We start from the raw sequence: 27672 nt of genomic DNA, 5'->3' as shown, positions 1-27672 counted from the left end.
TAATGCATTTTTGTTCCACGAACAAAATTAAGTTTCGTTTTCATTCTCCCTCTCATTGACAGCCATGTAATGAAACTGTTCACTTTCATAAGTATCAGGATGCAAACATTCTGAAGTTTGTCCTAAGCATTTCTCTGCATCCTATAGTGTGCATGTTTGTATCAAATCCTGGTGTTACAGTCGCAGTGATCTACGCATACTTTTATATTGCAACAAACGAATTTATTGAACTGTTTTCAAATCTACAATGTCGCCATGCAGTAACGACCACACTAATAAGCAAAAAAAATGCAGATTCAGTGTACGTTTTGGAAACTGTGCAAAGTGAAGTTTTTGTCAAGTGGTCAATTAAATGCTGTTAAAGTAAGTGCCATATATACAATTTGTCTTATTTTCAACAATTCAACATGTCATCGTTTGCAAGGTTTGCTTATGCACCGCATATGTCACAACCTTAATGTCATGTAATGTTTATGGACTACACTGTTCACAAACTATACCGAAAGGGAAACGTCAGTTAATGTAGATGCACACTGCGAGACATCAGCACGGTGACGCTGGTTGAGCAAGGAATGGTGCGGGGTGTATGCAGATGAATGAATGTCATGTGCTTATGTACTTATTTATATACCTCGCAGACTGCAAGGTTGAAGTATTAGGTGAGGGGGAATAAGAAAGTACTTACAAAAGGAAGAAGGGCACAACATTAAGAAGAAAAAAACAACGAAGAAAGCAGCACCAATACAATGCACCAACTAGCCCAAGATGTTTTACTGGCACAACATTAGACAATACTTATCAAACAATAACAGAAAAAATTACTGCCCATGCACCCTGTACAGATGGCAAACCAGCGAAGCTGAAATGTGCGGCCCCGGTGTTTATCACTGGGTTAATTCCGACGGTTTATTCAATTCTTTCTATATTATTGGTTATGTCTGTTTCTTAATGAGGTTGCGCACATGTTTGGCTTGGGTTTATCGCATTGTTTATTTGGAATGCCACACATCGCGCTTCACAAGATCACCGTCATAGAAAGTCCAATGAGTGGTTCATTGTGTTAATCCAGCGGGTCCATCAAAGTCTTTCTGAATTATGTTACGAGTTTGTGCTTTGTAATGCGTTAATCATAGCATTTATGACTCGGTTATGCACTGTAGTTACCAAGTGACACACCGGGGCTGCACATTTCATTTAATTAAATACAGGGACACATTCTTGAACCTATTGGGAAGTCGGAGAGAGACCGCTGCACGTGCGCTCTGTTGCGAGAGAGAAACGACGTCACAATCGGTGAAGCCAATGGCTCACCACACCTTTGCTGCGAGATAATTATGGCATCATGATCTTGTCTTAACCCCGTCCCACTTTGTGTCCTTTCCTTGCAATAATGCGTAGATGAATGTATATGTTTTAAATCCATAAGCATGTTTATGTCTACCCAACAAGAGATTTTCCGTCTATCATGTAAGACGAATAATGCGTCACAGCCTCCTAAACAATGACTCATACCCCTACGCTGTGGTTTTTGTGATCGAACCAGGAGTGTTTCGCCTAGGTATATACAGCGTCACTGTAAAAAGAATGAACACGTTTCTGCTAGAGACTAAGACGATCATGAGGCGTACAAACAAATGAACGTTTATTGAAGATGCCGAGTAAATGCTGGTTGACAAGCAATAAATCGAAGTTACACAAAAAGCAGAAGCAAGAACCAATGTGTGTCCATACAGATCCCAACAGGAAACGCATACATCTCTGAAAGTGTAACAGAGGCCATGCTGACACAAGATTCTCCCAGTGTCTTTGCATCTACAGCTTCCACAATTTCTCTAGGCAGCCGATCTCCACAGAATGCTAGCTCCTTCCTCTACAATGCGCTCTCGACATCTGAGCAAGCATTGTAGAGGAAGAAGCTAGCATTCTGTGCAGATCGGCTGCCTAGAGAAATTATGGAAGCTGTAGATCGAAAAATGCTGGGAGAATCTTGTCAGCATGGCCTCCGTTAGAAATGGATGCATTTCCTGTCAGGAAACACACATTAACGTTTGCTTCTCCTTTTTGTGTATGTTCGGTTTATTGCTTGTCAGCCAGCATTTACTCGGTGCGTACATTAAATTTTTGTTGTTAGATCATCTCGGCATTCTTGTTCGTCCTATTTGTTCTCGGGTGCCGTTTGCAGCCAGGCTATTCTTTATTTTTTTAGACTGCGACAAGTCACTTTAATGGCCCTTATGATGCTTCTGTGTACCTTACATAATCTTTTATTTGACCTATGTAGCAAGAATGTATAGTGTAAAGCCGTAAGAACCGGGTACGCTAACTTCTAAGTTAAAGTTTATTCTGAAAATGCAGCGATTTATAAAGGTTACCAGAAAGTAGTACAGCAATAAAACCTGATCAAAACAAGTGCTTGATGAAGACAAACAAAAAGGGGAAAGGGAGAAAATATATAAAGATATACAAATCCAGGGCAAAAAACATTGTGATCACGATGTGTGCATGTGGCTACCTTCCAAGAAACTTGTTTTTTTTTTTTTTTTTCATTGGCATAGAACTGAAAGAGTGTGCTTGCATAAGCAAGCTGTCAGTCTGTCTATTGGAATAAGAACAGTGTTTCTTGAAAGGTGCTGGCATGCAGGATTGGCAATGGTAATGGTCTTTGTAATTGTAATGGCACGTGGAATTTTTTGTATTCTCTTTCTGTAGCATTTCTATTTATGTTTGGCTGCATCAAGCACAAAATTTTATCTATCCTTCAAAGATGTCTTTCTTTTTTCTGGTAATTTGTATAACTCGCCATATTTTTACAATAAACCTTAGTTGAAAGTTAGTCCTCATCCATCTCTAGTGTCATCCTGTTGATACTGCATCATGATGTGCACCCTTGCAATATGTGCGTGCGCGCGTGTGTGTGTGTGTGTGTGTGTGTGTGTGTGTGTGTGTGTGTGTGTGTGTGTGTGTGTGTGTGTGTGTGTCTGTGCGTGCGTGTGTGTGTGTGTCTGTGCGTGCGTGTGTGTGCGTGCGTGCGTGTGCGTGTGTGCGTGTGCGTGTGCGTGTGCGCGTGCGCGCGTGTGTGTGTGTGTGTGTGTGTGTGTGTGTGTGTGTGTGTGTGTGTGTGTGTGTGTGTGTGTGTGTGCGTGCGTGCGTGCGTGCGTGCGTGCGTGCGTGTGTGTGTGTGTGTGTGTGTGTGTGTGCGTGCACGCGCACGTACGCACGCATGCACGCATGGATTTGGATGTGAAATCAGGACCTTGGGCGGAGGTATCATTCTTCTTTTGTGCAGCCTCATGAATTCATTAACTATAGTGCAACAGAAATACGATGGACAAGAACGAAGTGAACACACAAAGCGCTTCGTCCTTGTCCGTTGTCTATCTGTTGCGCATTAAATAGTAATGAATACACACCAACTCGTCCAGTTTTGAGTTCTTATGTCGGGCTTATAAGCCCTCTTGTGTCCTGGAATATCTGCAAGGCTATGTATCCTGTAATTTAATTCATGGCCATGTGCTTGCAAGTCGCGTGCCAATCTCCTGATTTTCCTGACAATTTCATGTGATGTGCAGGCCCAGACAGTTTCTGGTGAATCCATGCAGGTGTGCAGGGTGTTGTGCAAGGTGTAATTAGCACTGCAAGTGATGCTATGACTGCATTCAGTTCAGCTTTTCTAGGTGTAGGATGACCTGGAATGGCACTCAATTAAATGGGGTTTAATTTTATGTAGTGTCATACTACTGTTACACTGCTATTGCCACACCAGTGTGCTATATGTGCCTGATGTTTGCTTGCATCTTCATGATTAGCAACCTCCTCTGTGTGTTTGGCTGTTGCATATAGTCTCCTGGCCTAATTGTGTGCCCCCATATTGCACGGCATGGGCCTGTTGTCTTTCAAGCTCAGGTGCTCCCGAGGTTGTTTCTGAAGGGAGGGGTAGTCATCTTTGCATCTCATATGCTAGCTGGCATAGTACCTGGGGACCAGTTTCTGAGCTCTTGAAGCAAAGAATTTGTGCTGCAGGCTGCAACCCTACTCTGTCTAGGTGCTTGTTCGTTTGCTCTTTCTCATAGCGGTCTTCTAGCGTGGTAAAGTCGGAAAGACCTGTTATTACCCGATGTCTGTATTCGATGCGCTGTCTTTTTTGTGCGCTGCTGGTAATTCACACCATACAATATCTTGGGCATAAGCACAGCATCTGCGATTTTCCGTAGTATCCACTCGTCCACCCCTCATGATTTTAAGATTATTCTTTTCACCAGGAGTAGAATTTGCGTCTAGGCATGGCATAATTGTTTCACCTGCGCGCTGGCTCTGTCGTCATGGTCTTATACTAGCTGTGGATTTGTGGATGTTGACTTGCGGGTATGTTTCTCCAGCTATGTGGAGCACAACATGCAATCTGGGGTAGTTCTTGATTCTGATCTTTTTTCCGACGTCGATGTAAGCTGACATATCAGAAAGCGAGAGACCAGACTGGCCAAGAAAGTCTGCAGTGTTGTCGAGAGCTTGTTGCATCATTCTTGATTTCTGTATAAGATAGCTTTCCCCTAGACTGCAGTACACCATAGGCTGTAGTACTTCTTGTAGTATGCCTGCGTTGTTGGTGTGGGTGGGTCAAATGTACCTCCAACTCTCACCTGGAATTTTCTGTCTTTCAGAAAGTTACTGTTTAACTTAAGTGCACTACCAGAAATTTTTTTGCTCATCGTTCCTCTTATTAGAGTAGCCTGACGCACTGCTGTTAAAAGCCTCTTCACTCTCTTCATTCTTTCATAAGCGGTATTACACAATGCCCTGCAATAAAGTTTCTGCTGCTTATGGCCCACTCATAACTGCCAGAAGGGACAACTCTTGAAAAAGGTTTTCTTTGTGCTGTGTGTGCGACGTAGTATGAGCATTCATGTCTTGACATTTATACATCTGTAGAACCAGCTTCCTGACAGAGTACTTGCTATACCTGATTATTATTACTTATGCAGTGCTGTTGAACAATACATATTGATGCAATGAATATTTACACACTCGAATTATCCCGAAAGATGGTTGTTTTACAATTGTGCCCTTCGCTCTCGATTGGTGTTAGATGTTGCATAAGCATGCCCCCTATGCAATAGTATTTGGAAGTTTAAGGGTTCAATAAAAGGTGAACTAAATCTAAGTGCAAGAGCTTTTTTTACCTATGACGCCCATTGAAATGCGACTGCCATGGCAGGCACTTCAACCCCTCGGCTTGTGTGAGCAGCAGAATGCTATAGCCACAGTGGCAGGTGAATAAACTGAAGAACACTATTTTTGTCTACAGATCTTTTTCTTGCCTGTACGTAAGTGAAATTTGCAATAATTTTTTCATTGCAAAAAAGCAGTTTGTGGTCCTTTATTGAATAACTCATATATTGTGTATAGTAGGAATGCAGGAATTTGTTCTAAAATCCCCAGGTGATATGTTCTTGCAAGTAGCATGGTTTTTCCTTATAAAGATAGTAATCACATCAGATATCGTTACGTGGGTTTACACACTAATATATGTGATCACAAACTTATTAGAAACTTATTAGAAACATGTAAGGCATGCATGTTTCTGCAAACTTGATTACTGTGAACGTGCAAGAACTGCTTGTACTTAAAAGATTCAAAGTTTCACAGGAAGGGATGTAACTGGCTGGCTTCACTGCACAGTTTTAATTTACTTTTCCTTAACGTGTCGTTTTCTACTGCTTTATCCCCACAAGGACAGGCTGTGTGCCTGTGTGAAGAAGTATTCACAAAGTACCGAGCGCAAGAGCAGACGACATTGCGGCCGGCCTCAACAAGAGGAAAAGAAAGACGAGGGAGGCTCGTGCAGCGCATGAAAAGGGGCTCGCGCAACGGAGATGGTTGGAACGCCGGCGCGACTCGGGCCGCCGGGCCTACGGAACCCACATCTACCGGTGAGGTTCACCTGACCGAGCGTCCGTCATCGGGACAGGGAACGCCTCGGGTCGTTGCATGGCACGAGACCTCGGAACAGCCTGCTGCAGCCTCGAACCCGCATCTACGCGCGAGGTTCGGGAGAGCGAGCGTCCGTCGTCGAGACGAGGAGCGCCTCGGGTCGTGGCCTTGCACGAGGCCTCAGGTCGGCCTGCCGGCATCTTGGAACCCGCTTCCACGCGCGAGGTTCGGGTGACCGGGCGATCGAGTGGCCTGTTCTCGTCTACGGAGCTGTGGGCCGTCCACCTTTTCCTGCCCCGTGCTGCTGCGTTTGCTCTTCCACGCCGGTCATCACTCTACCAGCGAGTGTCCCACCTCAAGGACTATACGTCTCACCACATTCCGGACTTCAACCGCAACCTCGTGAGACTATTTTTTTTCCTGTTTACGAACAACCGTGTATGTGTGGGGCTAGTTTAAGATATTCTTCGTGTTTACGTGCCGTCCAATATAATTGTTGTGTGTTTGCTCATCATGCACCGTCTCCTCCATCTTCCTCGTGTCACACGCTTTGCAACGTGACGGTCCTAACAACATCACAGCCTGCTTTTCGCATTGTTGCACAATTTTTACATGACGGTGCAGGAGGGTACCACCGTGCCACTATAGCAAGCGAATAATTTACTTAATTTACTACCTGTAGAGTTAATTACCTTTCAAAGCAAATGTTCATACAGGTGCAGTTAAGGATACAAAGTCCGCAATATATTCTATGTTTATTGGTTCCTGTGCAAGAAAAAAAGTTATCCAGACAATAGGTGCAACTTCACAGGCATGTAATATTTGAAAACAAATTAACGACGCTGTTTATCGATGCCACGGATTTAATGCTATCTTAGAAAATTCATTATGATAGCCTACACTTTTGCTCTGACAAACTTAATAAGTGAGGTAAGATAATCTTTCAAGATGCATTGGGAAATTCACGCTTGAAAACCGACAAGAAAATGCAACGGTACCGCGTTCAGCGCAACGTTGAAACCTCGGGTACTTTGCCGTCTTGTCATTTGCCCTTGCCGAGGTTGAAATTATTTGAGCTGCCCCGTGCGCGCGATTTTTGTATGCTATTCAACAAAAGAAAATTGTGAAGACCCCAAAAGGCCATGTCGTCTCGTGGCAACTCGCAAAGGTGTAAGAAGCAAGCGTGAAAATGCCCTTCATTTGCTGCGTAGCCTGTCACCGCACGCGTAGAAATGGGAGAATGGAATCTGCGGTACATGTTTTTTATTCTCCCTTCGCGTACGTACCGAATTCGATAATCCACGTCTATGCGCATTGCACTTGTTGAGGGAGACGCCATTTCCCAAAACAAACCAGCGAAATAGCTCTCCGCGCAATTTCGACGGAAAGTCACAGCGATCGCTGCGACACTGCGGCTGTGCGATCAACCGGTTGGTCGCAGCCGAAAATCGGGGGGTTGGCAGTGGGACTGCGATTTTCGTCGCAAACGATGTAAATCGCACTTCCGGTGTGACGAAAATCGCATCATGTGAAACAGGCTTTAGGCGCCCGTACCTGCGGCGAGCATTGGCGTCGGGGTAACAGAGTGAACGAGCACAGCGAAGGATGAAAAATCGAACGCGGAGCGTACTGGCGGATGGAAGATTGCGATAGTGAAGAGAGTGCGAGGAGGAAAGCGGAGGAGCAGTGTGCAGCGGAACGATGAGTTGGAAAGCGGAGGACGAGGGTATGGCGAAAGCAGGAGAAGAAAGGCGTAATGCCGCGCCAGACATGGGCTTTTTGGCGACGATGGCTAAGAGATGGCGCCAGAGTTACACGCGTAGCTTGGGAGGTCTACCGACAGCGGCTGCTGTAAATCGCGCACACGTGTGAACGCGCTTCTCGCGATCTCCCGATTAACGAGGCAGTCGCACCACACTTCGCTCTATTTGCAACGTGCCAGCCAACGTACCAGCCAATCTATCGCAAAATGAAAACACGTATAGAGCCGCGCTCAAATTTCGCATTAGGGAGTATTGCAATCGTCGGTGATTCTTTTTTAGATGCTGCAACGAGGTGGACTTGAGTATGCGGACTTCCTTCTTTTCATCATCCCTACTTTTCGTTCTTGTCCCCTTTCCCCAGTGCAGAGTATCAGGTCACAGCGAAGAAATTTGTCTCTTTCTCTCTACGTAGGAAGCAGGGCCGGGGTTCCCGTGTTTTCTACTCCGCTAAAGCGACGCGGCCTGCGGCGACGCTCAGAGATTCACGACGAACGAAAATAGCATCTCCGTAAAGAATTATCGTCTTCTCACCTGCCAGTATCGCTGCTAGAGCCCTCGGCCCCATCCTGCGCCTCGAGCATCAGCTGGAGCATGTCGGTGGAGGTCACATTCCGCTCTCGTCGTCGCTGCTCGATGACATGGCGCAGGTTGTCGGTCATGCGGCGCATAACTTTGTAGTAATCGCTCAGCCGGTAGAGTGCGGTGATCACGACCCGCAATACCGGAAACCGGATGGCGTTGCACACCGCGGCACTCTCGGCCTCCTCGAAGATCTTTCGAACTCCCAATAGGAGTGGGTCATTGGGGTTCTTCTGGCAGTCTACCTGCATAGCGAGTCGCGTCAGCGCCATATACAGCTCCACATCAAACCTTAATTTTGCCTCTCAATTTGTTTTTATATTTGTATACACCCCCCCCCCCCCCGTTCACATTGTTTGTTCCACCTCGTAAGATACGTGGTCCTGAAACGCGACAGCTTGAGCTGCATTATAACCGCAGAAGGGAGCGCTGGTTTAGTCTGCGGACGAGCATGACGTGGCTGAATGCCAACGAATGACGTCGCAGCCGCTGACGAGCTGCTTGCAGGACGCCTCGTTGCAGCTCAGTCACGCCCACGCGTATGAGTGTTGACTAGGCGATCCATCCCGTCCCGTCACGTCAATTGCCCTTTAGCAGCGATCATCTTCGTGTTCAACCGTACAGTACACATTTCAGCTTCCTTACAGAAGCCATATGGTGTCATACCTCAAGCAAGCCATTGCTCGACTGGTCGTATTAACCAAGTGCCGCAAAGATTCTAACCAGTTCCAACTACAGAGCTTTCTAGAAAAATCTGTAGAGGGAACTATGGCGCAAGCGTCAACGAGAGCTGCAAGATTCGTGCTACAGTAGGATATTAGATCAGTCGGTTATCCTACGCAGCTACACGGGCAACCTCAATGCCAAGCCTCCGTGAGATGGTCTGGCGGATCGGTGGCAGTACGTTCTCTCAGGAATGAGATTTATGGTATACACGATGCTCTCACAGACAGTGTAGACAGACATACGAAACCTTGATACTTGATACGCAAACCCACCATTGAGAGTGGGCCGTGCGCGCGCTGCTAAACAAGGAAGAGAAAGGGAGGAAAGAATAAAGGAGACGTGGCTCGTGACATAAATGTGATGTTTTCACTCGCCTCTCTTATATGGGACAACCCAGGAAGGGAATTGACCTTGTGGATGCTAGTCAAGGCAAACAGAGAATGTTGGTGTTGGCTGTGAAGCTCGCCTCTGGCAGCATGGCGAGACGATATTTTCTCTCCTATCTCCTCTAATGATATCATCAGCAGCAGCAAATTTTATGTTCACTGCAGCACAAAGGCCTCTTCCATGCGATCTCCAATTACCCCTATCATGCACCAACCGATTACAACTTGCGTCTGCGAATTTCCTAATTTCGTCACCACACCTAGTCTTCTGCTGTCCTCAACTGCGCGTCCATCCTCTTGGCGCCCATTCTCTAACCCTAATCGTCCGCCGTTTCCTAAGCTTCGCATCACATCGCCTACACAGCTCCTTTTCCTTTCTCTTAATATAGATTAGAATATCGGCTATCCCCGTTTGATCTCTGACCCACACCTCTCTCTTCCTGTCTCTTAACGTTACGCCTAACATTCTTCATTCCGTAGCTCTTGGTGCGGTCCTTAATTTGTTCTCGAACGTTATTCTCAATTTCTAAGTTTCTGCCCCATATGTTATCGCCTGTAGAATACACTGATTGTACACCTTTCTCATCAATGATAGTGGTGAGCTTCCAGTCAGGATCTGACAATGTCTGCCGTATGTACTCCCCAACCCATTTTTGTTCTTCTGTAAATTTCCTTCTCATGATCACGGTCCTTAGCGAGTAATTGGCTTAGGGAAACGTACTCTTTCAGAGATTCTAGAGGCTGACTGGCGATCCTGAACTCTTGTTCTCCTGCCCTGCTATTCATCATTGTTTTCTGCATAATAATATTCAGCCCCACTCATACACTATCTCTGTTAAAGTCCTCAATCATTTGTTACGATGAGCAAAAAGTGAACAAGGTGAATGCAGGAGCCAACGTTTCGACAAGTGGACCTGTCTTCTTGGTGGGGTAAAGCGTTTGTCGCCACAGTATATACTGTGGCGAGGAAAGCGTTTATCGCCTTGAAGAAGACAACTCCACTTGTCGAAATGTTGGCTTCTGCATTCACCTTGTTCACGTTTTGCTCATCGTCTTGAATTTCCATCTCCCGCCTTCCCCGTGTTTTCCCTCAATCATTTGTTGTAACTCGTCTCCAGTGTTGCTGGACAGGACAATGTCATCTACAAACTGAAGGTTGCTGAGATATTGGCTGTTGATCGTTACTCCTAAGCCTTTCCAGTTTAATAGCTTGAAAACTTCTTCCAACCACGCTGTGAATAGCATTGGATAGATTGTGTCTCCTTGAGTGAACCTTTTCTTTATAGGTATCTACCTACTTGTGGAGAATTAAGGTAGCTCTGGAATCTCTGTAGACGTTTTCCAAGATATTTACGTAATGCCTCCATGACTGCTGGTATCTCCACTGATCCAAATGCCTTTTCATAATCTATGGAAACCATATATAGAGGTTGTTTGTACGCTACAAATTTCTCGATTACCTGATTGATGACATGGATGTGATCTATTGTAGAATAACCCTTCCTGGAGACAGCCTGTTCTCTTGGTTGACTGAATAAATTGTTGCCCTTATTATATGGAAAATTATCTTGAATATTTTATATAATACTGGAAGTAAGCTAATGGACCTATAAGTTTTCAATTCATTAATGACTCCCTTCTTATGGATAAGTATAATTTTGGCATTCTTCCAGCTCTCTGGGACTCTTGAATACGATAGACAGTTCGTATAGAGAGTCGCCAGTTTTTCAAGCATCATGTCTCCTCCACCTTTGTTAAATCGACTGTTATTCCATCTTCACCTGCCGCTTTTCCCCATTTCATGTCTTGCAAGGCCCTTCTAACCTCATCGCTGGTTATAAAAGGAGTCTCTCACCTGTTCATTAGTGCTTCGAATGGATGTATCGTGGCTCCTCTCGGTACTGTACAAGTCAGCACAGAATTCTTCCGTTGCTCTTACTATACTTTCGAGACTGCTGATGGCATTACCCTGCTTATCTTTCAGTGCATACCTCTTGGTTTGTCCTATGCGAACCTTTCTTCTCACTGATTTCATGCTTCGTCCATTTTTTAGAGCTTCCTCACCTTTCTCACATTATAATTTCTAATATCCACTATTTTCTCCTTGTTGATCAGTTTTGACAGTTTCGCGAATTCTAACTCTCGAGTTGGACAGTTTCATTCTTTGTCGTTTCTTTATCAGGTCCTTTGTTACTTGGGAAAGCTTGCCTATTGGTTCCCTTGATGCCTTACCTCCCACTTCAACTGCTGCCTCTGGAGACTGCCCAGTTACGCTTTCATTCATTACATCTATATCCTTTTCACCTCTCTATTCTAAGGCTGCATATTTGTTGGCAAGGAGCAGCCTTAATTGGTCTTTTTCCATTACTGCGTCTACGTGGACCTGTTTCTTCTTGACCAATCTTATTCTTTCTCTCTTCAAATTGATGTGAATTCTAGACCCCACTAACTTATGATCACTGCACTTTATCCTGCCTCACCGTTCTACATCCTGCACATCTCTCCTCTAGTGTTCCTAGAATCGATGCCGTAATTGTGAATTGCGTGTTCACCAGACTGCTTTTTCCCCACTTTTTCACTGAGAGATAGAGAGAGATAGCAAAGAGAGGAAAGGCAGGGAAGTCAACCAGACTAGCGTCCGGTTTTCTACCGTACACTGGGGATGAGGAAAAGGGGGAATAGAAAGAATAAAAGAGAAAGGAAGTGATGGTTGTGTGCAGTGAAGCACCGTAACACCGAAGTGGAGTTCCATAGGTGGTGATCTGCGTTGATCACATCTGGGACCACCAAAGGGCCAGTGGTCGTTGCGCGAATAGGAGGCTGCGGGTAAGCTATGGGGCATATTCGAAAGTTGCAAGCAATGGATTAAGAGCATCCAGTACTTGCACTGCACTTTGCGCTGACGGAGTATGCAACTTGCTGAAACGTGCACGAAGGGTATTTATTAGCGACCGAAACACCGCAACGACTTGCTGATCTTCTTCGGACAATCTATCGGGAGTCGGCGCTGTGGATTCTACCGCGGTGCGCTGCATCCTTTGATGTGTCTGTGGCTCCGCCTGTGGCATCGGCTGCGGCACCGGCTGTGGCGTCGGCGGTGGCATCGGCTGTGGCATCAGTCGTGGCATCGGTCGTGGCATCGGTCGTGGCTCCGGCTGTGACGTCGGCGGTGGCATCGGCTGTGGCTCCGGTTGTGGCTCCGGTTCAGCCACCACTGAACCACTGAATTTCACCACTCACCACTGAACTTCTGCCACCACTGAAGTTGCCATTCCCGGCAGAGGCGCGGGGACGTCAAGTTGCATCCGCGCCACAACCCATGGCGGCTACCCATGATATACAAAAAAAAAATCAGGCGAGAATAGCTCAGGTAGAATAGCGTCCTGGCTCGTAGTCACTTCGTCTTCGTCTTCCACTTTTCACTGAAGCCGCCCATGACTACAACATACCGATTTTGCACTTTTCTCATCGCTCATTCAACATCTTCATTAAAGTGATCTACTGACTGGCAAACTGATCGATGACTTTATGTTGGTACGTAGGCTTGTACTACCTTTAATCTAACTTCTTATTAAGTTTTGATTACGACTACTGCTAGCTTCTCATTAATGCTGTAGAATTCGTCAATGTTGTCCGCTATGTTCTTATGGATTAGGAATCCTACTCCGTACTGCTACTTATTTGCGAGTCCTCTAAAGCAGAGGACGTGGCCGTTAGTCAGCACTGTATAAGTCTCACCAGTTCTTGCAACGTTAACAAGGCTAATTATATACCAAACAATGCCGGATAGTTCCTGAAGGATCCCTGCTAAGCTAGTTTCATTCGAGAGCGTTCGAGTGTTGATTGTAGCCAGGGTTAGCTTCCAGTGGCTGCCTATTCGGGTCCAGGTATTTTTAGCCTCCTCTGCTGCGTTACGGGTCTGGCCACCGCCTTGGTAAGGTTCGCCGCAGCTGCTGGTGACATCAGGGAGGTATTGGGCGAATACTGCACTAGGGAGGCAAATTCCTGCTCTGGTGAGAGAGTGTCTTGTTGAAGCTTAGTGGGCCGTCCTAATTTGGTTGTATCTTTATTAGTGTAACCACAATGGGTCGCGGGACTTATTGCAGGTGTCAGGCACCACTCCAAGTCTGGGGGTGTAGCGCACAGGGGGCGAATTCGAGCTTACCATCTTCAGATAAAAAAAAAACGACGATATGAACTTCTAAGTCACACAAAAAAGGAATCCACACAACCCCTGTAGAGCTAACTCGGCTCAAAGAGCAACAAATTGATTGGTTCGAAGTAGCTCAGACTTGATCAATCACAGACAGTTATGAGGTGACAATCAAGCACGGTCGCGTTTGAACACGGAAGAAAGCATGAGCATGCGGCCACCCGAACGACGCTGTTCACCAGCGTGTTATTTCCGACGGACAGTTTTGGTCGATGTCAGTAAGGTAGACAGCAACAGGACCGATTTCATAGGCGTTCATTCTCGCGTCCAAGTGCCAGCGTGCGTACACCTGTAGGAACTTTCGGCTAGTGATGCCAGGCTACAGGAGGCGCTTGAAGGGTAAGGTCATGTTGCCATGTCATGGTATGATGAATCGATTCATGGATTGATCAGATTTAAGCCGCGAAGCAGGACACGGGTTTCGAAAGTCACCACAAGGTGGAGGGCTGCGGATTCATACTGACCACTTGGGATTCCTTACTGCCCACCTAAGTAACTGTGTCCCTTTTTCTCTAACTCTCGCCCTAAGTGTCCAAATTCGAGTGTCCTTTTTTACATTCAGCACCATTGAAATTTGATCGCCGTGGCCGGTAATCGAACCAGTGACGCGGTGTTCAGCGGCAGAACCCACACTGAGCCACAGAGTCCGGTCATCTGGCATGAAATACACCCGGAAGCCAGTAAGATGCCTTGGCCCGTATTCACAGAAAGCTCTTACGTTATGATCCTTCGCAAGAGCAAAGTCCAGCTGATCCGGATGCTAGACATACTACTTGTGAAGGCTACGCGTCGATGGCAATTCATTCCTTTCCCCTTGCTTAGCTTGCGATGGCTGGTCGATAATCGGGGCAGCGTGCAACGGAAGGCTAAAACTGCCGCTCAAACAGATCGTCAGCGAAGAAGCGTTGGCAACGTTGTAACGTTGTTGTAAACGTGCCGAAAGGGCTCGACAACGTTACACCGCCACGCAAAAAAAAAAAAAAAAATTATTACATGCAAATGCATGCCCCCCGGCAGGTCCGAGTAGCCAGTGTCCAAGTGATCGGTAGGCAGACATCTATTGCTTTCGGAACGAGGAAGTCCCGGGTATTTAAAATACAGCTTTACTTTTGTTCGGCACATTAATGCATCTTTAATGCATGCACGTCCCTTTCACATGGCGAGTTGTCGTAGTTTTGTGACGTCGCGTGACGGACAGGCGAATAGGGCGCAGCCCGATATCTTTTGAGCAATAGCGGAGGGCTAACGGCGAAAAAAGTGAAGAATCAGAAAGCATTATTTTTATTTTCTATTTTTTTTTGTTTAACCTTCTATAATCAGTACCTACACGTCGTATCAGATGAGGAGATTTTGCGGTTTTTCTGACGCCGTGTGACAGGCAGGTGATATGGGTGTGGTACCATAAATGTTCAAGCGATCGTGGAGGGCTGATTCCAGAAATGAAATCAAAATAGTCTGGAAAAGCTTTACGTTATTCCGTCGTGGATGTGCTCAGATAAGGGCAGACTTCGGGGTCCCCACTATGTCTCCACTACATCAAATTTTTTTATATTGGGCGGCCTGCGTAGAAAGGACGCCTGTAGAAAAAACGAAATGCCTGTAGAAAAAAATGCTCGCTGCGCCTCGTAAACCCTGGGTTTACGAGATGCAGCGTGCATTTTCTTTAGAAAGTTGTATACCAATAAAAAGGGAGACGATCATTCTCGCAACTTGCAAGTTTTACGAATTTTATAAATGATTCCTCAAAAACCAAAGCATTGTGCTCGGGCAATATTTTTTTTCAATTATACATAATTACGACTACTGGTCTAAGCAAATGTAAGTTTATGGCGCCCACAGTAGTTCTTTAACTAGAAAAATGTGCTTTTTGGACAAGCACTTCTCACTGACACATAAATTAGTGACATCGTGAAGCAACGAAGCTGAAAATCTTTTCTGACTAATCGGCAAAGAATTTCTCGCAAATTCAAGGAAAAATACGCAGCTGTACTACATAATTATTTCGTAATAAAATACCGAAAGCGTAGAAACTGCAACTGTTACGAAAATGTATCGTTTGTTGCAACACTTTAATTTAAACAGAAAATGTTAACCTATTGGGGTCAAACTCAACCACTAGAAAAGCTGGCGCCACCGTCGGCGTGACGTGGCATGAGGGATCGCGTGGACACAGCGGCCGCGCCGGCTGCTTCGGAAGCGCCGAAGCGAGCTGAAAACGACAGTTTAATGTCCCACCTGCGCTGCGGTTCTGATTAAATGGTGAGGCTTTCCCGCCTGGTGTCTGCTTGACAACACTTCAAGTCACTATAATACGTAGTGGCTGCATTTGGAAGCGTGCAGCATGGCAGGCTACTTTTCGGTGCCGCTGTGCCGGACGTACGCAACCGAGCCCAGTGTCAGCCTTATTCACACGTAGCCGCAGGACAAGAAGCTGCGTGAAGCTCGGCTCGCGAAACTTAGAACCGGTAAACAGCCATCGGCTACAACTCGGGTATGCAGCAAGCACAGACGCGAGGAAGATTTCTGCTACGGCGCCGGGACTGCGATTTTCGGTGAGTAGCAGAAAACGCGCACTGAGACGCTCGCCCGCGCTCGCTGCCCGGCTAATGTCGCGAAGCTCTGGTCTATGAACTTGTTGATGCTAGATACTGGGAAGTTCAGTGGAATGGAAAGGTGCGGTAAGAAGCACACTAAAAGAAGCATGGCATATGGTCATGTTTGCGTTATGAATTAACGCATTGGATTACGATACAGAGGCAGCGGCAAATTGCACACTGCAGAATAGCGGTGAACATTGAGTGCGACGCAACTTCAGAAATAATATTGAAACGTGCAAGAATTTAGAAAAACAAAATTAAGATTGAATCGTCGTGGCGGCACATAACAGTCGCTGTAGGCGTCGTAGTCTCTATAACGACATTATTTTTCAACAGCTCTAGTAGCGTCCACTCAACAATTGTCGCTTGTGTACTGTCAAATGCTCATATTCTGCGACCTAAAGCTCACGGCACTGTGCGACAACGCGCTCGCAGCGAAAGCGAAACATTGTGCGCGGACATACAGACAACCCACTATAAGAACATATTTCACATAGTTTGCTCTCAGCGTTTGCCTACCTTTCACGCAAGCAACCGGTTCGGGAGACTATCGCGGCGATCACGCGCAGTGGCGTTCACTGTACGTATTCGGTAAACAGTAAACGATTCTGTTCTTTCAGTTTGCCCAAGATTATTATTTCAACAGTAAGAAACTTCCCCCGTTTTGAGAGTACTTACAGAAATGTCCAGGAGGGCTGCCGCGCTGTGTTTTTACTGAGCGCCGTAAGCCAAACCTATGAGGAGCGCGCCGCGTGATCCCTCATACTACGCAAGGGAGGTGCTTCCGACAGACTGCGACTCTGTAAGTCCTCGCCCCCAATATTGCTATTGCTAGACCCCTCTATGGTCATGTATAAATATAATACAGAAATCACCTTCATAAAGCATTCCGAGCTCATCGGTCTTGTGATAGTAAACCAAGTGCCTATATATATATATATATATATATATATATGGGCATGTTCAGATAAGAACGGTAATCGAGGTCCCATGACCATTTTTTGTTTTCAATGAAATTTTTATATATGATGGGAAAATGTGTCCACACAAAGGAATGAACCTCAGTTTTGCAAGGAACTTCCTAGTTTTATCGGAAAAAAATCGAATGTCACAAGCAGTGGAGAATGTCGTTCTTGCCACTTCGCAAAGTTGCAAGTTTGGAGCCTCACTGCATGCACAATAATGTTTTTCCGCACATAAGTACTTTTTCGTTACCTCTTTGCAACGTGTACTATACGAACGAATAAAAAAACTTTTTCTTCCTGTGTCAATCTTCTAAATAAAAAATCGCAAACTTCGTTTCCGGAGCTATGCGGTGCAGAAAGGCACTTTTCAGGGCAGCCTCAGGGCAAGATGCATAAAGATCTCCACACTGAATCTTTTTGTCAGTATTTTCCAGTTACTTGTACTCACTTTAGGAAAGTTTTGTAGTTCTACACTTGATAGATATTTTTCAATATGGCCTCAAATTAGGCCGAAGTTCAAAAACGTCAAAAAAGTGACAATTCTGCCTTGGATTTAAAAAAAATCATCATCATCGAATTTCATTAAAATTTGCCTGAATAATCCACAATACTCGATAATATTAGGGTACCAAAAAAGTGTTGCATTATATTGTTTTAAAGTATGAAAATTAATACAAAACTGAGTTCATGATTTCAATCCCTACGATTGCTCAGTATTTTCTCTTAGGATGCGCTATCGTGAGAAGCTGGATTTAGTATTGTCTTTTTTGTGGGTAAATTTTAAACGCTACAGTTGCTGAGTTCATAAGTGTAATTTTTAAGTGTGTTTTTCTCTTACAATCAAAGGTCTAAAGCTCCTATTCGCTTTCGTACTCTTCTAACAGTGGGACTTAAATTACTGTAAGCATATTTGAGAACGTTATCTTGGAGTGACGTGTGGTTAGTGGTCGTTTATGCAAACATTTATTGCACCCGTCGCTACTCTCAAGATGCCTTTAACGAGCTGCCGCCGCTCCATGGATGAACCGCGCTTGGCAGCCGCTCCTATAGCTATATAACGCCCGGCGCGACCCCGAATTTCATAGCACCATGTGTGCCGCCACCGCACCGAGGCTTTAGCCGCCGCTATCATCTTTCCATTGCAACGCACCGAACGCCTGGCAGTTATACCTCAGCCTTGGACCTTCGACCGAGACAGGCCCGATGAGCGGATGTTGTACGGATCTCGAGTTTCGCCTGTCGTTTTGCAGGCCTGGTAGACGGTGGGGTCGTTTTCTGTACTCACGTGGCTTCTCTGCGCGCGAAGGCTCCCACGACAAGCATACTTGGTATCTCAGTCTCAGCTCGTACGCCTGACCGAACCAGCGTCAGTGTCGACGGCGGGCAGCCTGTGTTAAAAATCCATCAATCTGTCCATCTCCTTTTTTTGGAAAAGCAGCCCTGGGCCCTGCATCCGTCACCTGCTCTTCTGTCCTACGATAATCTTCGGAAGCGGTGAGCTTTTGCATTCATGAACAGATTTCCGCGGCGAACGTTTTGTGCCGATTACTCAAAAAGGCACAAACAGAGAATTGAAAAAGGACGTAATTTTCGCAGTGTAAAGACCCTCAATGTCGCTGCTGTCAAAAAAAGTCCTACTTCCCGAAGAAGCTCTCCGAGTACGAGAAAGTGACTTCATCTGTCAGAATTATTACCGTCGGTTCAAGGAAGACATAGATAATATGCAGACAGAGTCAACCGAAACATTCGAAGAATTCCGCCCTGGAGAAGAAATCGTAGAAAATTTAAACTCCAGTGTCAGCCTTTCCTCCGAAATCTTGCCCCTAAAGCCACCGAGCGCTCTAAAAAAACACCTCAGACTTTCCTATGCAAAGCGAAAGCAGGAAGAGATGGCAAGAGCTATGGTGACGAAAATACGATCAGGGATACAGGCAGCATATAATATCCCAGAGACTTCGCGTGCGTCACAAGAAAAGTGTGCGCAATGCAGCAGCTGGGAAGACAACCTACATGCCGCCTACAATATGTGTACGTCCTTTCAAGAGCGTTGCCAGCTGCTGACACTGCTACCACGCAACCTAACCGTGAAATATGTGCAGGAAGTTATTCCAGAGGCAACGAGGTACGTTATTCAAAAATCGAAGAAGATGGTGGATGAAGAAGGCGTATGGTCAACACAGGAGCGATATACAAGATGTAAGCTACAACACGAAGACATTACCACCGTTTTAGAATATTACACCATGGATGAACTCGATTGCTCTAGACAGACACCGAACAAAAAGGATGTTGTGAGAATCGAAAAGAAGGAAGAAAAGGAATGGGTACCTGAACGGTTCATGACGCGGTCCTTGCGAGAAGCATTCCGCCTCTACAAGCAAGCTCACCCTGCCTCCCAGGTTGGCCTCACAAAATTCATATCCTTGCGTCCTAAGTGGGTGAAATGCTCGCCACAGTGGCAAGTGTGTGTTTGCGTGTGCTGTGCAAACTTTCAGTTGTGCCTCGTGGGACTGCAGAACGCCTCCGGAAGGTCGCTTTCTCCCAATGATATGCAGAGTCTCTGCGTATGCCAGGAACCTACTGCGTCATGTTTCCTCAGGAATTGTGAGCGCTGTCCACAAGATGGCATTTTCACTTTGGAAAATTTTGATATGAGCAGCGAGGACGAGGTGTTGATTGCTTCATGGGAATACGGTGAGCTAGTTCAAAAAACTCTTACGGCTTCATCATTTATGAGAGAATTTCTAAGAATGACCATGAAATGGATTCCCCACAACTATATCAGATCTGTGCAAGCAAAAGCAATAGATGAACAAAAACAGAGCTGCGAGAGAGGTGCAATTGTTTTGCATTTTGATTTCACCGAAAACTGCACAGTTGTGCTTCCAGACGCAGTACAAGCGTACCATTGGCAGACGAAGCAGGTCACCGTGTTTACCTGCGTTGTCACGTCAAGAAAATCGACTCGGAACTACGCCGTTATTTCCGACAATATGTCTCATGATTCAGCTCATGCATGTTTGGCTCTGTCGAAAATCAAAGCACACCTCGAAGACAACGCGCCAATCTACACTAAGGTAACACATGTGAGCGACGGGGCTCCCGCTCACTTCAAGAATAAATATCAGTTTCATTAGCTACAACGCAGTGAATGTCAAGAGACGAAATGGATGTTTTCGGCCACTGGACACGGCAAAAATGCTTGCGACGGCGTTGGTGGGCTTGTGAAACATCTAGCATCACACCACAACTTGCGGAAGCCTGCAAGTGAGGCCATACAAACAGCCAGCGGCTTCGTGGACGCAATTCAAGGAACGCTAAAGAACATCACCATTTTGGAGCTCCCACAGAGGGAGCTTGCAAGCTTTCGCGAAATGAAGAAGGAAGAATGGAAAACGGCAAAGAAAGTGCCCGGAGTTCGGACGCTCCACATGTGGAAGTACGTTCAATCAAATGAAGGCAGTGCATCCATGTGGCCTCCACCGCTGCTTCGGAATGGAAGTGACTGTGATTTGGTTTGTGCTTCGGGCTGGACAATATACTGTGCGCATACCGAAGTCAACTGCTGCCGTTTATTTCTTGTTACGATTTTCTGAATTGCAATCTGCAGATAAAGCGGCATACCATTTGTAAATTGTATCCCGATTAAAACTCCTGCTGATTAAAAACCTTGCAGATAAATTGTCCCCCTCAGAAGACGACGTTTTGTCTCCTGACAGTGCCCTGTAGAACCATTGAACACAGAGGTAAACAGATGCAGGTGCGGATACGTCGGCTTCAGAAACACATTAATATTCATTTTTATATATAAAAACTTTTCTAAGCACCGATAAATGATCCAATATTTTTAAAGAAACTATTACATACCAATGTAACTTAGTATGATAAATTAGGCAATACAAAAAACGTTTGACTGCCGCCAACCAGTTCTTGAGACAGGTGAAATAGCGAATTTATTCCCATTTTGACGTATCAAAAACGCCGCCAACAAGCGAGTAGAAGCTCTACAAACATTGAGGATCGTTCGGATATTGTGGTAAATAAAATGTAACCAAGTTCAGTGAGTGCTAAAACAAATTTCTGAGAGTTACTATTTCTAAGAGGCAGCAAAAAGCAATTCTAGATAACAAAAACATGAACTCAGTTTTGTATTCATTTTCATACTTTAAAACAATATAATGCAACACCTTTTAGGTACCTTAGAACTAACGATTATTGAGGATTATTCAGGCAAATTTTAATGAAATTCGACGATGATGTATTTTTTTTAATCGAAGTCAGAGTTGTCACTTTTTTGACGTTTTTGATCTTCGGCCAAATTTGAGGCCATATTTAAAAATATCTGTGAAGTTTAAAACTACAAAACTTGCCTAAAGTGAGTAAATGTAACTGGAAAATACTGAGAAAAAGATTAAGTGTGGAGATATTTACGCATCTTGCCCTGAGGCTGCCCTGAGAAGTGCCTTTTTTGCACCGAATAGCTCTGGAAGCGAAGTTTGCGATTTTTTATTTAGAAGACTGACAAAACGAAAAATTGTTTTTTTATTTGTTCGTATAGTACATGTTGCGAAGAGGTAACTAAAAAATACTTATGTGCGGAAGAAATTTATTGTGCATGTAGTGAGGCTCCAAACTTGCAACTTTGCGAAGTGGCAAAAACGACGTTCTCCACCTCTTGTGACATACGATTTTTTTACGAGAAAACTACGAAGTTTCTTGCAAAACTAAGGTTCCTTCCTTTGTGTGGACACATTTGCCCATCAGATATACAAATTTCATTGAAAACGAAAAATGGGCATGGGACCTCGATTACCGTTCTTATCTGAACATGCCCATATATATATATATATATATATATATATATATATATATATATATATATATTGCTTCTGCTGAGACATGAAATGAGTTGAGCTTGGGATTTCAAGGCTCCTGTAGCCGTATTTTCCCTACGGTACGTTGAGGTAGTAAGCACGCGAGAGCGCGCACAGCGAGGTGTTTAAGCTGCTCTGGGGAAACTACTTCTGACACTACTCTCTAATTACACCTGCTGTATCAAATGCTTCCGGTGTATATGAGCGATGCACCAGCCTACAGTGGGAAAGCGGGATGACTCCATGCAGTAAAGGATTCATGCAGTAAAGGGTTCCTGAGATAAGTCGCAAGAGGGTTTCTGAATATGTTTTATGTTTACAAAAATTTTATGTTAGGCACAAGAACCCTTGCACACAATGAAACCGAGTCTACTTTTCCAACATACGTCTTTGTTTCACACAAAAAAGCCTTAACTGAGACAACGTGCAAAAATCTTGTTATCGAGTTGCAAAATGTCGCAACTTCATAAGCGCGTCGTTTAGAGAATAAAGTTTTCTAAGCAATAGACATTGTACTCTACATCTATGCGACTTCTGTCACGGGATCATGGTAAATTGAGTTTACTTGGTCGTAGCATGGCACAGACAAAAACAGCCCACAAATGTTGATTCCTTGCTACGGAGGCCTTTGTACACCTCACGTAAAAATTTGGCTGAAAAAGAATAGTAGTCGGGACTCCCTTAGTCCATCTTTATATGAACGCACCCTATATTCAAAACAATATTTCCGTTTTGTATAATGTCGAATGGAAGAATGTCGAACGGAAGGAACCAGACGCTTAGTCAGAGCAATCATTGCCGCACTACGAATCGGTGATGGTCAGTGAGATGCAACAAAGTTAAACAGTCCGAAAAACGGAGTTTGAACAAGCCCGTTGACTTCCAAGTCATTCCCATATCAGCTGAACTGTACACTGGCGACGCGCACCGAAGATAGCGTCATCCTTCCCTCTCGTATTCTTTACTGAAGCTCTAGAGCCAGCTCGTTGAAACGAACTGCAAGCGAAAAAGTATATGTACCGACCTGCCAGGCGAAGGCACACTTGGTGATGACGTCGAGAGAGAACCCCTGGGCCACTTTGAACATGTCGACCGTCTGCTGGGCGCGGCAACGCTCCTCGAGCACTTCCATCATCGAGTCGACGCAGCTGCGAACGATCGGCGCCATCTGCTTCATCTTGACCGAGCTGAACGTCGGGTTGAGCACGCTGCGCACGCGCTTCCACTCGGCGCCTGCAAAACGATCGCGCGGCGCCGTCGGATTGTGTGGACATTTTCAACGAGAACTCCATGGACGTCACCATGGCGCCTTCTGGGCTGTGCAAAATGCGCCTGAGTCGCCGGGCACAAGCGTTGCAGAAGCTGCCGCGTGTGCCTTTGTACTCCCGCGCCACAGTCCCGAGAGGCGGCTCGTTCTCGCAGTCCTCGCTCTTCCCGATTGGTTTCGCTGTATACTAGTGCCTATTTGTAGAACTGCTGTACAATCCTTCAAGAACAAAATTTGTTCGCCAGTAAAGCCAATGTAAATGTCAGCGCCAATTTTATAGGCACCGAGCACTGGCCAGGTGGTGTGGCAGCTGAACGTTTCGGCGCTCTGCAAAACCTGCTGACGGCAGCCGCTTGGGCTACGATGAAAATGAGACGCCGTTCTGGACAGCAACACATGCATAGTCGTGAAGCGTAGCCTGATCCGCGGCAGCGTTCGAACACACACGGCATAGACGCTTGTAGTATATGCACATATACCGGGTGTTTCAGCGTACACTTTCAAATTTTTTTTAAAGGTTGCCTGTGGCAGATTTCACAATTCTAGTTCATGAACTCGTCTACTCGAACAGGCGGATATTACTTGCACAAAAAATTGAAATACACAAGTGACTAATTAACAAAAATTCGCAATTAGCTTTTTAAATAATTACCTTTATGGCCTATATTGCAATTTACAAATTATAGCCACTGATCTTGCAAGGTGAATCCACTTGGAACGACTTCTCAGGGTGACAACAGTTCCGAGATAATAATTCCCGAGCTTCGTATTTTTCCTGTGTTCTGTGCCCACCCTCGCGCTGATTACGTCATCATGGCATACCAACTAGCCCGGTCTCACACCTCGCTTCAGTTTATGGCTCGACGCTATTTGCGAAAGACGCCAGTATAGCAGTTTCATGGGTGAGTGTTGGGACAGACCTGCCTGTGTGCTATCCGTATCTCAATCTCATGCAACATTGCACACAGAAAGGGTATCGTTGACTGTTCAAGAGAAGTAGTGTATAGCATACCTCTTTCCTGCGGGCTGCGTTATGTGGGACAGACGAGAAGGTGCCTAAATGTGAGGTTGCAGGAGCATAATTAGAAAGTGCAAAAAGTGGGAGAGGGTTCCCTCGGAATGCATTTCTCTCTATGCAAATGTCGTTCACTTTTTTGACAAAACAGAAATGCAGAAGAGAAAGAAATGGCAAGAAATGCGCACGAAAACGCAAGACTTGTCATTGAGGCAGCGGCTATTGCACGAGGCAATCGCGTTAGTAAGCCTTCCATAGCGTTGACAGATAAAGAATTTGCTTACTTGGGATCTGCACGCGGGGAGCCGCCTTAGGCCTTGGCGTGCTCTTGGTTTGTGGTGCGCATTTCAACTTGTACAACTATATCTGGTCGTGATTATTCAAGACTTTTTGTAATAAACGCCAGTTGGTAGTCATAAAGTTTGGTACGGATAGCCTCACTACTTATGTGCCACGTCTTTTGAAACGCTATGCTAGAGAATGACGGGATATAATAGGGATGTACTATAAACGTACCCTTCCATGTGACCTATCCAAACGTGCGCAATTCGATGCAGGGCTCTGTGCAATAAGTCTAAGGGAAGCAGCTATAAACTGATGCAAGTGCAAGAAGTAAAGCAATGAGAAAAGTATTTACGAGAACAAAATGTTTCATTACAGGCTACTCATGCAGATTTAGTGCTGGGAACATGCCACCGCAATGTTGCCGAGTGGATCGGAGCGACAGGCAATTCTAGAAACTAGAGCAAAGGAGTATTTCTGTAAAATATATTTCGTGACGAAAATATTACATCGCTCTTGTAGTTTCCTGAAATTCTTGGAGCTTCCAGGATTTCCTTTAAGGGGCTCAGGGCGCACTTTCGATGTTAACTTTTTATATGTGACACGATTTTTTTTTAGTGAGATGGCATTCTCTCCAGTGGACGCATTTGATCACTTAATTTGGTCTTTCTGTGCAGAGCATGATTAGTCTAATACAACAATGAATATTCAACGTCATCAGTTTCTGAGCAAGATCATACAGCACTTTAGGTTGAGTCCATCCAATGCATAAAAGCACTTCGTGTACGCAGTACATAATGCTGCCTGCATAATATGTCCTAAAATTAAATTATGTGGCTTTACGTGCCAAAACCACTTTCTTATTATGAGGCACGCCGTAGTGTGGTACTCTGGAAATTTGAACCACCTGGGGTTCTTTAACGTGCACCTGAATCTATGTACGCGGGTGTTTTCGCATTTCGCCCCCATGTAATAATGTCTTAATACAATCGCTTACCGATACTGGAATAATTAACTGCACTCTTTAGATTTATGCAACATAGAATGGAGTTTCGACAACCATTTGCAAACCACGCGTCTCTAGACATTCGGGCGGACCCTCGACTAAACTGTAGCGTGCATCATTTTGAAATTGGTATGAGACATGTATTATTATTGCGATAACAACTGGACTTATCCAGGCGAATGTCGAATGTCGCAACTACCTGAACAGCGACAATGTTCGTATTCACTTTCCAGATTTTGGCACTCATATTAGTTGACCCAAAAGGCTGCACGGGTTCTTTCAACTTTCTTTTCCTTATAGGTCACGTGCCTATACGTCGTGTGATCTCCATTACACACAATACCTTCAGCATCACTTAGTGAATAAGTAGAAGCTTTCTCATTAGCAGCGTCAGCGCTTTCGTCGAGTCGGACCTTCTTCACTGAACTTGCTTTGCCAAACTAGTCTGCGTATCTCATTCGTTCAAGAACAAGTGTAGGTAGTCGTACAACATGAGCTCGAGATTCCTTAGATAAATAATTGTTCACGGGCTGTTTCATGCTTTCGCGGGCTTCTTTCGGGCTTCGGAAACTGTTTTATGTAACGCGTATTGAGCAACAGAAAGCTCAATCGGCTATTTTTCAATATGGTGTAGAATTTTTTCATTGGCACTGTTGTTCTGAATTTCCTATTTATTGAAGTCGATTAAAAACAGCATACAAATGATAAAATCTTCGAAATATCAGACCACATTGCTTGATTTTCCTTGAATATTCAATGGCACTACTACAGTTAACTCCGTCATCCCATATGAATTTCATGGACACCAAGCGTCAAATAAAGCTTGATTCAAGCGGTAATTAACCACCGCCCACCACGAAAATTCTTAAAATTAAAAGGCGGAAGTGTGAGGGAAGGGGAAAGGGAATCTATTAAAGTGGCCACTTGCATGCTTCACACAAGAAGACCGATGTCGCGTTGTCATTTGTCAGATGAAGGAATCTAGTTTCGTTATCGGTTTTCTTGTGGACTGTTGAGCAGCGGCTGCAACAAAACAGGACGCAGCCTAACCTTCCCATATTTTTACTGCAGCTCGTGTTCCCCGCTGTCTACAGTCCATATCACCGTGCCTCCCCTCTGACGCAGCAGACGGCCTGATCCTACCAGCTGCCTAGCAGAGCATACTGCGCACACTCAGCAGGCTGACACTGAGGCTTCCGTGGACTTGGAACTACGGCGCCTGCGCTTGATCGGCTGGAGAGCCATATATAGGGGACCATCCTGGCACCAGCTTCACTGTTGAGCAGCGGCTGCAACAAAACAGGACGCAGCCTAACCTTCCCATATGTGTACTGCAGGTTAGCTTTTTTTCTACTTTTCACTGCGTCCTATGCAGCTCTTGCGGCTGCTGCTCAAAAGCGTGTCTCTTGTTTTTGGTCTATTTTCTGCGATGCCAACCAAAACTTAACTCGCTGAAAAAAATTGAGCATCTCGAATCGCTGCTTAATGATAAGCTTGATGCACTTGACAGTCTGGCTGCCAAGATTCGGAAGAGGCGTGAAGGGAATTGGCAACCTTGCTTCTCTAGCTGAAAGCGTGCGCTTCATGAGCGAACAGTATGACACATTCAAAGCGACGTTCAGTGAAGTGGTAACTACTAACAAAGCATTAACTTCTCAGAATCAAGCATTAACCAAGATAATCGCAGACATGGAACAGTATAGCAGAATGAATAACATTGAAATTAAAGGCATTCCATGATCACAAGGAGAGGAATGCTCTGCGATCTTGAAGAAGGTTGCCGATGCAATTGAGTGCCCAATTTCTTCTGGAGACGTTGGTATAGTTCATCGCGTGTCCAGCAAGATGTCGGACAGCAAAATCATTGTTCGTTTTTGTTCACGTAACAAAAAGAATGAATTTCTTCGCAAGGGTCGAAAAACTCGTCTGCTATATGCTCCCAGATTGGCTTTTCTGGTAGTAATGATAATCCCATTTACATTAACGAACACCTCACAATCGACAACATACGTTATTCAGCAAGGCCCTTGCACTGAAGAAAGAACAGTCGGCCGTTCTTATGGACTGAAAA

General features: G+C 45.1%; 1 protein-coding gene and 1 pseudogene across 2 annotated transcripts in view; one reads left to right on the top strand and one right to left on the bottom strand.

Moving 5' to 3' along the window:
* Window positions 1-27672, bottom strand: part of LOC126530441 (cytochrome P450 3A12-like) — a 45399-nt gene that overhangs the window by 14013 nt on the left and 3714 nt on the right. The window contains exons 3-4 of one of the 2 annotated variants that reach the window (XM_055070597.2): window positions 23052-23264; window positions 8223-8511 (exon numbers count right to left, since the gene is read on the bottom strand). In XM_055070597.2, the coding sequence (XP_054926572.2) occupies window positions 8223-8511; window positions 23052-23264 (502 nt within the window). Of the gene's footprint in view, window positions 1-8222; window positions 8516-23051; window positions 23265-27672 lie in introns of both variants that reach the window. The other variant, XM_055070596.2, reaches the window with a different exon arrangement.
* LOC129384944 (uncharacterized) lies at window positions 19191-20777 on the top strand (annotated as a pseudogene).

This window comes from Dermacentor andersoni, chromosome 4 (genome assembly GCF_023375885.2).
Source record: "Dermacentor andersoni chromosome 4, qqDerAnde1_hic_scaffold, whole genome shotgun sequence".
NCBI lineage: Eukaryota > Metazoa > Arthropoda > Arachnida > Ixodida > Ixodidae > Dermacentor > Dermacentor andersoni.
The sequence above is the reverse complement of the archived record's forward strand: the minus strand, read 5'-3'. Positions and strand labels throughout refer to the sequence as shown.